General features: G+C 35.6%; 2 protein-coding genes across 2 annotated transcripts in view; one reads left to right on the forward strand and one right to left on the reverse strand.

The window, feature by feature from the left end:
- The window catches only part of LOC145680390 (putative inorganic phosphate cotransporter), a 53272-nt gene extending 38489 nt beyond the window's left edge, over window positions 1-14783 (reverse strand). The window contains exon 1 of the mRNA XM_081750830.1: window positions 14167-14783. Coding sequence (XP_081606956.1) covers window positions 14167-14245 — 79 coding nt within the window. The 5' untranslated portion in view covers window positions 14246-14783. The remainder of the gene's footprint in view (window positions 1-14166) is intronic.
- LOC145680391 (retinoid-inducible serine carboxypeptidase-like) overlaps window positions 14541-14784 on the forward strand; it is a 46248-nt gene continuing 46004 nt past the window's right edge. The window contains exon 1 of the mRNA XM_081750832.1: window positions 14541-14601. Within this exon, the coding sequence (XP_081606958.1) occupies window positions 14556-14601 (46 nt within the window). The 5' untranslated portion in view covers window positions 14541-14555. The remainder of the gene's footprint in view (window positions 14602-14784) is intronic.

The following is a 14784-nucleotide window of genomic DNA, read 5'->3' on the forward strand; positions in this document are numbered from 1 at the left end:
AGTTTAGTATTAATGAATTCAACATGAATATTCCATGTCATAATCTTCATTAACATATACCCCTAGACATCTAACAGATTTTGATTGACATAATTCTGCAGAGTCTGTGGTTGTTGGTACAAGTTCATTTCTTTGGCCCGGGAATCGAAATTTGACGATTCTAGTTTTTCTTAAATTCCTGATTTATTTACGTTGAGCCAGCTAATAATTTCTGTTAACGTCTTTGTAGTGAGCCTTCTTGCTTCGTCTACTGAGTCTCCACTGACAAGATCATTTATATCATCAGCATATAATGTTGATTTGACACAGCCTGAATTGTAAACTAAATCATTAATGTATATAACACATAAGAGGACCTAGTATTGACCCTTGTGGTATTCCTTTTGTTATTTTCAGTATAGATGATTTGAACATTTCTCTTCTGCCATTTACCTCTTTACAGATGCCTACAGTTTGACTACGTTCAGATAAATAAGAATTTATCCAGTTGTATGCCACACCTCTGATGCCATAAGAATACCATTTTCCTAGCATAGTACCATGCCTATAGAATCGAACGCCTTAGATAAATCAACAAAAATACCAATTACATGCTTTCTATTATTTATATCCATTGCTTTATCAGAAATGAAATTAAAGATTGCAGTGTTGGTTCACTTCTGGCTTTGAAACTCGTGTTGACTTGAGATTATATTATATAAAAGAAAAAGTTATTTAGTCGCGCTCTCATTGTTAGCTCAAAAAAAAAAAAAAAAAAAAAAAAAATTAGAAAAGCACAATAAAACTGAAAAAGGACGATAGTTATTTAACTCCAACTTCTTTCCCTTTTTATACACAGATGTAACTCTAGCTAACTTAAACCGCATAGGAAAAATTCCTGTCAAAATGAATGATTTATTATATGACAGAGTTGGTGTATAATAAAAAGAGAACAATCCTTTACAGCCACACTATGGTTGGATGGTTGTAAAGGTTTGTTCTCTTCGTATTATAGACCACCTCTTGTCATATACTATATGTATATACTATCTGAAATGACCGTTCTACGCAAACAGCATCGGCAGTGCCACTACTCATCTCATGAATTGGATACTAATATCGAACCCTATGTTTATAATTTTACATGTCACCCTCTTCCCGCCCCAGCTCATACCAATACTCTCTTCTCAAATATATTTTTACGTATCATACTTCTCACCTTTCGCTCCTTTGCCGAATATGTGTTAAAACATAAGAAAGGCCGAGGCAGACTTGCGTACCGAAATAATCAAAATCGGCGCACCTAAGAGGAGTCCGCGGACAAACATTGTTACCGCTACCTTAATTTTATACGCAGAGAAGATGCCTCCTTGTCCCCTTAAAATAGAAATTTTCAAAAAACGCTTGGACACGGGTCCTATTATTTAAATGAAGAATTCTGTGGGTGCATGCAAGAACCTGATACGTGACATTTTTGTAAAAAGTGAGTTATCACCATTCATGAAGGCTTCAGAAGTCATTCGAATTCCTGAAAAAATGCAGAGTTAGGGTTTACAAGTCCACCAAAAACTGGTACGCACATCGTATCAGGAATTGGAATTAACACTTGTAGCGTGCAAGAACCTGATATGTTCTCACCGCATTCAACTCTTTCCACTCTTGATCCAAACGATATTATAGTGGATTTTTGATTGTGTACTAGCTGAATCTGCGCTCTCTACACAGCGAATTATTCACATATGAGCATGAATCTCCTTGTTGTTCCTCACATCTGTACATGTCCCTCTGCAGACACAAGTGAAAGGCGTCTTGATAAAAATCGGCAAGAGATACCGTAAAGGGAAGATTTTCTTCGATTACTTTTTCAATATCTCGCACCGTTTTCAAGATTTGAGCCTACTTCCGGTTGGAGTTTTTAATTCATATATGATCAGTGTTTTCTTTCTTTTTGCATGCAGTATGTAGTAACCAAATATATAAACTAACTAACTCTACAGCCTAATGAACCTGGAGGTTTAATACCACGTTCCCAAAAGCTCTCCACTGACTTCTATCCTTAGCCAATTGGATCCAGTTTCTACTTTGTATTCCTATTTCAGCGAGATCCATCTTAATATTGTCCTCGCATCTGCGCCGTTTTCCGGCTGGTCTTCTAGTTAAGATTTTGAAAGCTTTCCTTCTTTCTTCCGTCATAGCAACATGACCTGCCCACCTGAGCCTCCTAGATTTGATCACCCTAACAATGTTGGGTAAACCGTATAAATTATGTAGTACTTTGTTATGAAGTTTCCGCCATTCCCGTTTCTCTTAGGTCCGAAAATTCGTCTCAGGATCTTGTTTTCAAATACTTTCAATCTATGTTCTTCCTTCCGAGTAAGCGACCATGTTTCGCAACCATACAGAACAGGCATGACTATCGTTTTATGTATTTTAAAATAAGCTAATACATTACACATACAATCAATTATGTCAGGGGTATATGGGTTAATTGGACAAAACACTCCAAACAACAAAGATTCAACTTAGTCTGGAGAAATGGTTATCCTTCGTTTTTCATTATAATTTGGCCATGGAACAAACGCCTGAGAGACATGCAACCCCTATATACAATTATGTGGTGTTGGAATGTATAATAGGTAGGATATGATGCTTTAGTTTTTTTTTTAATTCAACACTTCTAGTGTATCCGTAAAAATGTAATAAAGAAATAATGGCCATATTTTTTAAATATTCAATCAGAACTGGACAATCTCCGCAAAATTTGCACTCGATCAGTGAAAACGTCATCTTTATAGAGCCTGTAGTTTCCGAGATCTCAGTATCGAAAGGATTTGCCACAAACATATAGTTTAAAAAGCTCCAAAGATGGTAGCACAATTCATTTGCATTTATTTTGGAGAAGGCTTATTAAAATGCAAAGGCTTTGAACAATAATTTAAAAGGATAAACTTTATGGAAAAGATTTCTTTAAGTAATTTATTTAAAGTGTACATACTTTAAAATTTTGTCTTTGTTACAAACGTGAAATTACAAATAACCGTAAATCAAAGGTTTGAAATCAAAAGTTATAGATTGGAGCTCAGGCGCTTTCGATATTTCACATAGACCATCATCAAATTCCTTAAATAACTGTGTACTAAAATCTGTGCCAAAGAGAGGGCGTAACCCTCTAATGGCTAGGGTTAGAAATATTCTTTGAAATTAAATGATGAATAAAGAATTTCCTAAATCCCTAACCCTTTACTACTACTACTACTACTACGCTTTTGTTGCTATTGTAACATTTAAATAGAAGATAACACAATTTACCATTACGTTGTCATAGTTTCCGATATTATGACAAGGATTTTGGAATTATTGAAAAGAAGGAAAGATCTACAATAGCAGTATACATTCCACATCAGTGGGCCGATATTATTAGAACGTCAAAAAGAGCCAAACCTTTCCAAGTAACAGAAATGAGGAGAAATATGTTTTTTTCCTCTGTTCTTGTTTCATCATTAGTCTTCCGCAAACAATGTGTTCAGGTAAAAAAAAAAAAAAAAAAAGAAAAAAAAAATTACATACAGAAAGCTTCCAAAGTTAGAATTACCAAAAAGAAACCTGGTATTGTCCATATCGCTTAGTAGGCGGCTGAAAATACGGTTTAACCCTCAAAAAATTCCTACAAAAGGTTTCTCAACGATTTTCTGTTGTATCAAATGTGCTGAATAACATATTAAAAGTTTACCAAAATTTGACCACCGGAAAGACCCAATTTTCAAGATGACGTTCAAAATGGTTGTTAACTCTTTTACAATCTTAGACTTTCATTCAAGTAGCTACTGGGTCATCACTATTTATCCTAGGATTATGGTTCGTGCATCATTCTCTTCGGAATAAAACAAGCTTTCGGGTGGTGCCATCCAAATGTGTGCATGGCCTACGTGGAAAGGGAAATTGAGAAATTTCCCTCTTAAAAATCCCTTTTCTAAAGTTTCTAAAGTTTCACGTGCCAAATTACATTGTGAAATCTTTAGTAGTTACGACAGAATAAAAAATTTACCAATATCCTACTCTTTGAATGTATCTAACCAAATATATAAGTAGACAATAAATAGGACAGAACATAAAAGATTCTAACACAGTACTATTAATCCGGATATTATCATTCATAACTCATTATTTTTAGAATGAAGCAAGCTTTCCTATGGTATCATCTCCATGCGTCCATGATACACGTGAAAAGGGAAATTGTGGATAATTCGAAAAAAATTCCCCTAAAAATTCCCTTTTCAGAAGTTTTGCGTCTTCTGTAGCGGCCCCAGTTAAAAGTACACTACCTTAATGTTTCTAGAAAATTACTATGATGAGTAGACTATATATGAGAGAAATTAAATTCTGAAGTCTTCAATAGTTACGAGAAAACAAAGCATTTATCAATATCCTATTCTGTGAATATACCTAACCGAACCTATAAGTAGGCAATAAATAGCACATCCTACAGTTTTCATCGTACAAAAGTTATTCTAGTGTCTACTCATAATTTTATGGACTTAACACACATCTGCTACACCGAAATTCTAAACAGTACTTTCTTTATTCTTATTTTAGCAAAAATTAACAGAATTTTTCATTAACCTATTTACAAACAATCATTGTAAGATTTTTTTCTTCCCATACTATTTCATTCAAAATATTTTGTTTCCTCAGTTTTCATTCTAATGTTTTTGAAGTGTATTTTTTATAGTCTTAAAATACATTTGTTACATCTAAATGGTAAAGAATAGTTTCTTTGTCCTTAGTTTACACAAAATTAATATATGTTTTTTTAAACATTAACGTATTTACGAATAGTCCTTGTTACATTCTTCATCCCAAACAGATTCATTGAAATTATTTTCACAGTTTTCTGTTTGGCAAGGTCTCCAAACAGATGTGCATGGTAGTCCATACCTCTTGCAACTGCACCGTTTTGTTAGGCAGGCAGTTGAACAATTACAGTGAAGCATATGAAGAAGACTTTCTGGTGCAACAGGTGTATCTGTCATAACAGGTATATACTGATTGTGCCATAGTTTCCACCTCCAACCAACTGCATTCATATCACTGTCATTTCTGATCTAAACCTTGATTTGGTAATAAACTTTAAAGCTGTGGTATTTTGTAAGAGGACTCAGTAGGAGGAAGGCACTCTGGAGTGATGAGTGACATGGAAGAAACAGTATCTCTTTTACTAAAGAGTTGGTAGCGCAAAGAGGTCAGTACTTCTGCGTATAAAGAAGATAGCCATTACCTTTACCCCTAACGATGCTACAACAGATTTTGTTTGATGTGGCAGCAGGAACACATTTCCACAGTTCTGATTTTTTTCACTGCTTATGAATCTTTGGAATACTGACTTCTTGCCTACACCAAATATGTGCGAAGTTGAATCACATCCTGTTTAAGCATAATGAACAACAGTTGCGAATATACATTACCACCCAGAACACGTTTCATTTCATTGATGTTATATATCTTATGAAGTGCAGATTTGTCCGAACGAAAATATAGGCCTTTATTATCAAACTGAGCACAGTAAAGGAGGATGAGTAAATCTGTATTCTCCCCAATCAATGTTGTTGAATGTTGCTCTGATGACTTGACAGATGCTTTGACGATGTCTACGTCTGCATCTCCTAATGCATTGATAACACTGCAGCCACTTTTCTGCAGTTCTTCTGTCACTATGTGAAAAGTTCCTGTTTGTTGCTAGTTGTAGCAGAAAAATCATCTTTTTCCCCCTAGAAACTCTGTTGCTTCATTGAAGCTGATAGTGAAATGGGTGATTTGGTCTCCTCGATGATGTGTATTATCCTTGATGGAAGGACCAGCTTCGTAAAAGTCAAAAATAACATTTGCTTTACCATTATGTTTTATGGTAAATTCTACGTATGAACGTGCAATGCCACCATAACTCTTGCTTTTTATCCAAGGCAGCCGATGAAAAAGTGAACTACCATATAACACATAATGTTCAGTTGCTGAAACCGAATCCATAATAGCTTGTTTAGTAATATACGCCTCAATCGTATGAGCCAGTTGAGCTTTGTCACTTTTACGAAATTTATTTGGCGTCAAACATGGCTACTGCAAATGGACTGAGCTCATAGCTCAATACACGTTCTAAAGAAAGTTCTCAAGTTTCTGACAACCAAAAATCGTTGATAGAGAAGAGCAGGATCAATGGTTCTGTCTTTGTCAATTTTAATGCTGGACTCGTTGGCAAGGGTTTTTGCTTGGTCTTTTGTTTTAAATGATACATTAAAATTGATTTTCCAATTATATTTTGTACAATATTTTTCCTGATCATCTGTGAATTATGCACATTGACATCCTCTTTGGCAATTACACCCGTAACAGTATTTCTCAAAGAGTCTGGTGAGAATGGCATAAAGATTACAAGTTTTTCTTTAATCTTCTCCAAGTCTCAGTGATCTCTTTTCATCCTTGACAATGTTGTTTCTCGATGCTGATGACTGGTTGTATATGCAAGACCATTGAATTCCTGCATGGCATCGTGATATTGAGATGAGATAGGTGTGGACATTGTCCACAAAGTACGCATTTCTTCAGTCATGCCACTTCCGTAGATCAACCTGTCACTGCTCTTTAAGGATCTCATTAATGTCTGCTCGATTACTAGATCTGGACTAAGGCCTGCCCAGAACTGGTTACTGCGGCGAATCACATGGAATCCCTTGGCAAATGCAGTATATACATCAAGATGCGGCTCTGCAGTTGACTCATTTCTTGCACATAGATATATGCAGATTTTAGGTAGTTATAGTGTCCAGCAGCAGCAAATATTGGCAGACAGTCTAACACCGCTTGCAGGCGCATCATCCAGGACCCTGTGCGATCTGCTTTGACGAGTGATCGGGCAACCTGCAACATTTTCTGATAGTTTGCCCAAAGTAAACCTGTTTCTGACCTGTGGCCAAATTCTGTCTTTCTTGTGACCATAATTTTCTTTATTTCGATCAGCGTATCCGACTTTATGTCACTTTCGATTGTAGTCTGTTTCAATATCATTGATGAATATAGCGTTTCTGCTTCATTCACTAGTGACAAATTGTGCGCTGCTTTTTCTAGATCTGAGACAATTAGAAAGTTGAGACATCTGTCTAACAAGAGATGTCCACGTAAAGCCCTCTGTACTGGTTTCCCGGTCATCATACTTTATATTTTACCTACAAAATACCATTTAACAATCTTTACAGGAAATCAGGTATGAAAGAAAGGGTTCATCGTCATTATTTTCTAGATAAGATCGAACTTTGAAGAATGCTTGCTCTTAATCTTTGTTTTTGGGTCGGCCAGATCTACTGCGTTTTGCCTCTTAGTATTTATGGAACTGTAGCAGTATGCAAAGCTCAGAACGAAATTTACTGCTACAAGAGTGATGGTAAACACAGCCAGCGGCGTGCAGGTAATGTCCATAATATTCTATTCTTCCTTTCACGATACTCACCCTTTTATCTGAACGACTATTACAACACTCAATAATACTGTTCACAATTACTTCTGTTTTCACATAGCTAATACCAGCACTTCCTGGTGTGACTGTAATACCGCAGAAGAGACAATTTATTTGGCTGTTAGAAGGACCTTAAGAGATCCTAGCACTTCTCTTTGGTGGTTTGTCTTTTTTGTTGTTCACTTTTAATGTCTTTTGTGTTGCTGTAGCAGTGTAATCTTATCCAGGGGCGCTTCAAAGGGCGTAAAACTTTAGAAAAGGGAATTTTAGGGGGAATTTTTCCGAATTATCCACAATTTCCCTTTCCACGTGCATCATGGACGCATGGGAATGATACCAATAGGAAAGCTTGCTTTATTCTAAAAACAATAAGTCACGAATGATAATACCCAGATTAATAGTACTGTGTTACAAACTTTTATGTTCTGTTCTATTTATTGTCTACTTATATATTTGGTTAGATATATTCACAGAGTAGGATATTGGTAAATATTTTATTCTGTCGTAACTACTAAAGATTTCACAATGTAATTTGGCACGTACATAGTCTATATCTCATAGTACTTCTCTAGGAAGGTTCGGGTTATGTATCCTTATCTGGAGCCGCTTCAGAGGGCGCAAAACTTTAGAAAAGGGATTTTTAAGAGGGAAATTTCTCAATTTCCCTTTCCACGTAGGCCATGCACACATTTGGATGGCACCACTTGAAAGTTTGTTTTATTCTGAAGAGAATGATGTACGAACCATAATCCTAGGATAAATAGTGATGATTCAGTAGCTACTTGAATGAAAGCCTAAAATTGTAAATGAGTTAACAACCATTTTGGACGCCATCTTGAAAATTGGGCCTTTCCCGTGGTCAAATTTTGGTAAACTTTTAATATGTTATTCAGCACATTTGATACTACAAAAAACCGTTGAGAAACCTTTTGTAGGAATTTTTTGAGGGTTAGGTAGGTTTTTTTTTCATATCTGCAGCCGCCTATACTCCTATTCTGATATAACTAACTGGCAAACAATCAACATCGCCAGGAGTGGCTAGGACCCACGTCTCAAGGAATTGCCTGCTCTGTACTTCGGACGAAGAAACTTGTCTGGTGCAAAAGTAAAGGATTTGCAAAAGCTTCTTATTTCCACTCCACCAGAATTTCAATACTGCTACGATACAAAAGTAAAGTCGGTGCGACCAAATCATGCTCTCACGCGGCTTCAAAGGAATCAGAACACCATCAAAGTAAGCCACATGTTTCCTTGTTACATAAGAGAGAGAAATCAACAAGTCCTTCTAGTTGAGGGTAGTCTTCCGATTCAGCTGGTGGTAAAAAAGTTTAATTTGTTTATCTTCTTGTACAGAAAGCAATGTTCAAACTTAGTCAACACGTTTTATAATCTCTATAGCTCCATATTTAATATGTTGGATTTGGATTAAAATAACTTTTTTTTTATATTTTTGATACTGCCATTGTTATTGATACATTAGCAAAATATATATACATTTTTGGTATAAGTTTAGCGATGACAACAGCGCGTCCTATTGATCAACGCGTCAACACTATACTCGTGCGGTTTATGGTTTGTTTGGAGTGTTATTTATGAGTGCGGTTAGGATAAATGTTCTGCTTGAGTGCAAAGGAAGCCAGTTGATTACGACTTGAACCCAGCAACTAACGCCAAAGAAGTTACGGTTTTCTGTAGGTAACCATACTGAAAGAGATCTAGGCGTAGAAAGACGTAGAAATATAAACGGTAGCAGAAGAAAAAAGTGGTGACAATCAGGAATATTGTCACTACCATGTAACATATCAGGTTCATGCACACTAAGAACTGTCTATCGAAGGTGCCATTTTTTCTTTCTAACAATTGTGTACGTAATGTTTTCACATATAACCAGACAGCGATTTCTGGATATTATATTATGATCTTTTACTAAATACTGAAACCAAAATGTAATGATCAAAGCAATAAATGCAGGCATTATATCTCGAAAACTTTGCAGCTCTTTATTTCAAAATGCTATAATTGTAACATATCAGCTTCTTGCATGCACTCACAGAATAAATATACTAGGTTTCACAATCCCAAGTTGATGGATGGTGAGAGACTCAATTTTTCACAAAAAAAAAAAAAAAAAAAAAAAAAAAAATTGGCCCCCGTTACCCCTTTAGGATACGCATCTTAAAGTAACATAATAAAAAGTAAGTTAAGCCATGGCCCAGTCATGTATCAAAAATCATCAAATCGCTGCAACGGTCTATGAAGAGCTCACGGGCAAACATTGTTTCCTTCATTTTCACATAGATATACTGTAATAATACCAACTTCTGTAATATTTACTAGGTATTATAATCTGTAATATAGTTATATAGTTATCTATATTCCAATATACTCTGTAATGTGTGTGCCGGTTTTCTAGAACCTTTAAATAATTCACGGATTAATGCTAATTTCGCGGGGCAAAAAGTAGATTAAAAAAAAAAAAAAAAGTTTACAGGAGAAAGAGTTCTTGGTAATGAATCGTAATTAATGTGTAATAATTGATGAAAATGGAAGAGAGTTCGTTTGTACATAACACAGTAACGCGAGTACCCCTAGAAAACCCAGAGGCAGGATGTTGTCCATCACCGCCCATAACTAAACCTAATCTAAACTAACTATGACCCACCAGCAATTTACACTCTCCAACATGAATGTTGTTACAGAATACGAACACTGAAATGAATGAATTGCCTAAAGTCTAACCGCGGACGCGGAACGGTTCGATGATTCATCAGCATGGTAGTCGTATAGGATGCGTTGAATGTGATACTTCCGCGTTGAGTTTTACAGAATTATGTAAGAATAATGAAGAGAATCTATTAAATTTTTTTATGAGAAACACGAATTACTGAATTTAAGTGATAATTGAAGCATCTATGTGAAGTGGGTGCATTACTACTGTATCACCGGGCCACAATAATAATAATAAAAAAGGAGTATTTCTTAGTTTCTTTCCCAAAATACTAGGTTGTGACCCTAGCTCACCTGGTAGTGATTATTGTTCAAAATACAGTGGGACGTATGACATGAAACACAAACCAGCTTGTGCTAAATGGCCACTAAAAAGCACAAATGTTATCTAACCAAGTCAGAGCAGGAGCGCAGCAGAGCCCCGAGCGGTAGCGTCCGTAGGGAGCAGGTGCGTCAGCGGCGGTGGGTATATGCATAAACGAGGATAGTGGAAAAACACTTTATATGTTATAAAATGCATGGCTTGTCTGTTGCATAGCTTTGGGGGGATAGTAAATCATCTAAAAGTAACAAAATGTACTAAATTAGGCTAGAGATTACTTTGATTAGATGTCCCTCTTCGTTTCTGTAGTTCGTTCTGTAATTCGTTTCTACACTTAGACAACCTGTTCGCCTGTTTAGTAGATTATATCTTTCACACAATGACTGAAATTCTTTATTTTTGTACAACTCGATAAAACTCAAACACGCTACGTGGCAATCTTGTCATTTACGTACCATTTACACAACGTCTTTCCAATAAATCATAACAAGTGTACCACTCCGCCAAATAATCCCTTCGCCTCCAGATAATGTGCCGCTTACAAGATCAGAAACAACTAACAAGTATTTTCTTAAGTTCAACTATTTTCCTCACCTGACATTCACTCACGAATCAAAATATGATATTCACTCCTCTTTCTCGCGAATCAAAATATGACATTCATTCTTCTTTCTCACAAACCAAAATAAATTTCCTAAAACTGGTCCGGCGATACAGCAGTTAACCGGAACCGGGACTAATCGCTGTTCTAGTGTAACTGATGTACTAGTGTACCTGGTAACCTAATCATACTTAACCTAAACTAATTAACCTACTCTAATAATTTAGCATATTTTTGGAACTGGGGGGCCAGAACACTTTGGGGTTCACTTGAGCAGACGGTTTTACCGAAAACAAAATTTATAGGTAAAACACGATGTGTAACATTTTTCGTAAAAGAAGTAGAGTATGAATATAAGTAATTTCTGTCATTAGATATTATATTGAAATACATTTTGAATGGTAGTGAACGCATTCTAACTGTAACAATTTACTTAAGCGGAAGGAGGAAGAATACAAGAATACGAAGGTGGAAATAAACGGCGGGAATGTTCTGTTTGTGTTAGCAATGGACGTTTGTGATGGATATAATGTTCAGGTTCATGTTTCAGGTTCAAGGTATTTTCCTTCCTTCTCTTCGGAAGTTTGGATCCTGGAAAAAAAGAAAGAAAAAAAAATAAGTACTGTTTTCTTTTTTTTTGTTCATTTAACGTTTTCCATTTTCTTTTTCCACCAAAATTCAAGAAGTTCTTTGGTTTTTTCCATTTCTTTCTCACTTAGTTCCCTTCCATTTACATTAAAGCCTACCCTCCAAGCTAATTTAACCAAATTTCCTTCCTCTTTCATTTCATCAATCCATTTCCATTTTTCCCTGATTTTTTGGGTTTCTTCACATTTTAACAATATGTGTTCTAATGTTTCATCTTCTTTAAAACATAATTGACATTTTTCATTCACTTCTTTAAATTTTTTCAGTCTTACCCCTGTTTCAAGGCTCCCTGACCTGGCTTTAAAAAGTAAAATGCTTCCTAAATCATTGTTCATGTAATTTATTTTCTCATAACTCTTTTTATGTGTGTATATTCCTTTTAAACTGCTCTTCTTAACAACTTCTTCATACCACTTTTCCTGCGCTTTCTCTTTAAATGTTTTTTCTGTGATTTTTTCCCAATTTTTATAATTTTCTTCTCTATGCCAGCGGGTAGTTTGATCATACTTTCTTTCTAATTTCCTAACTCTCCTAAACCATTTCGTGTTCTCCCCTTTTCTCATATGTTTAGTGGCCTCATGCACCACTTTTACTAATCTTGTTTCTTCCATAAATTTTAATCTTCCAAGATATTTTACTTTACTCACACCTTCTCTTTTTTCAAAATCACTCCATCCCATTTCTCCTGTTATTGTTACATTTGCACTTAATTTATTTGCTCCTAGGGCAAACCTTCCTATTTGATTTTGTGCTTGTTGTAAAATACTCCTGGTTTTTTTCGTTAAAGTTATTACTTCATTTGCATATGTTAGCGCCGGTACTGCTACTTGTTTCCATAATATTCTTGATACCTCATATCTATTGTATGACCACATTGCTTTATTTTTTATAATTGCTGCATATTTTTGTACTTTATTTTTCAGTTTTTTTTCATGTTCAACTAAGTATTGTTCTCCTTCCTCAAGTGTGATCCCTAAAAATTCTATTTTTTCAGTCCTGCTTATGTCTATGTTTCCTGCTTGTAAATATACGATTTCATTACAAAGAATTGTGTGATAAAGAGCGTCATATTATAAAGTTTTTGCAGCGTCATGGTATGTTGAAACCAAAAATCAACTGTGCGAAGCGTGGAAAAGAAAAAAAAAAATCAAAACCGACGAATTTCTCCTCGCAGCAGCTCATTTGTACCCGGGAAACCAAAGAAGTCATTTTGAAGATAAGAATTATTACGATGATTTAAGTGTTTTTGAAGTGAAAATTATTGCGGATATTTTGTATTTTTCCACTATCCCCGTTTATGCGTATGCCCCCGTCGGTGACGCGGCTTCTCCCTACGGACGCACCCGCTCGGGCTCCCTGCTGCACTCCTGCTCTGACTCGGTTAGATAACATTCGTGCTTCTTAGTGGCCACCTAACACAAGCTGGTTCGTGGTTAATGCATTAGCTCCTCATTTAGTACAGGTTCTGCAAAAAGAAACCTTAAAATGCAATAAATGTGTGAAAATTTGGTTGAACCGTCTACTCGAGTAATGTCATATTTTGCTTAAAGCTTGGGACAATGATTAGCAGAAGGGGTACTTTAAAAATGAAATGAAATCTTTGAGTTTTACGTCCCACGGTTATGCCGGTTAGGCTAAAGGAGACGGTGATTATGAGAAATGAGTGAAATGGTGGAATGAAGAAAGTGGGAGGAAACGGGAGAACCCCGAGAAAACCCACGAGCACGGTGTTTGTCCACCACAAGGTTCACTTGGCGGGGTCTGGGATCGAACCCGGGACCCCAAGCACCAGAGGTGAACGCTCTACCACTGAGCCACCGCGCCCCCCAGGGGTACTTTAAAAAATGTTACAATTTTGGTAGTTTCTTTTCGCATTTGGTATAGGAGTCCAGCATAGTGTAATTTCACTTATTTCTATTAATATTAGGTTAGTTCACATTTAGCTTAGATTAATTTGGTTAGGTTATGTTAGGTCTAAGCACTTGTATCTTCCATTTTTTCCGCAAATTTTACGTACTTCTGAACCCCTGCTACTAAACATTTATCAAAGTTTGTGCTTTTCTGTTAGATTTTCTGTATTTTTTGATAGTTTACAGGTTAAGTTAGGTCAGTTTAGGTTGGTTCGAGTTAATGTAGGCTAGGTTAAAATAGGATTTTGGTGGGGGAAATTATTTGCTTAAATTTCGAACTTTCTTCCTATATTTTATTTTTTGATGGTTTAGATTAGGTTAGGTTAGGTAATGTTAGTAATTAACACTTATGTAACGTCAACTCATTTCTCTAGTAAACATGATTATTTTACTTGATTTTGGCCCCTCCGTTCCAAAATCATCCCCAATTTTAACATATTTATTGAATATATTGTTGTGAATATTAATATAAACATACCTTGTGGCTTGTCTACCAATGCCACATCGTCGCTTACGTTCCCATAATGTGCATCCTCTTCTTCCTTGTACGGAGTCATAGTTGTGTGTATACTAACCAACTATACGATTTCTCATAAAGATTAATGGAACATGAGTCACTAACTTGTACTGTAACACAATAGTCCGAAAGGCAATTTCCCTTCATTCATCGTTAACGCTAGTAGAGTAATAACTTCTTTAGAAAGAAAATAAATAGTTAGAACTAAAACTCTGTACATAAAGTGAGAAAAGAAAACAATAATACTGCTTCTTTTATCAATTGATAGCGACAATTTTTCTTTATTGTCGTTTCCTTATCACTAAGCAATGTGAAGCAATGTTTCAATCATCTATACGTCATTTTATGGAATGATATCATCATCATATGTTTCTGTTCAGTTTACCTTGAAATTAGGTAGCTATATGCAAAAAGAACATTAATACGACATTTTGTGTCTAACTTTTTAAACATAGAATTCCTATTATTACTTTTAAATGTGATAATAAGTCGCTTTTTTAAAAAAAATCGGAAATTTAGTAAGATAATATGAATTTATTCTATAGCTTCCTTCCGTCATTTAAAGGCACAGGGAAAGAA

The sequence above is a fragment of the Thermobia domestica genome, chromosome 3, assembly GCF_964235325.1.
Source record: "Thermobia domestica chromosome 3, izTheDome1.hap1.1, whole genome shotgun sequence".
Taxonomy (NCBI): domain Eukaryota; kingdom Metazoa; phylum Arthropoda; class Insecta; order Zygentoma; family Lepismatidae; genus Thermobia; species Thermobia domestica.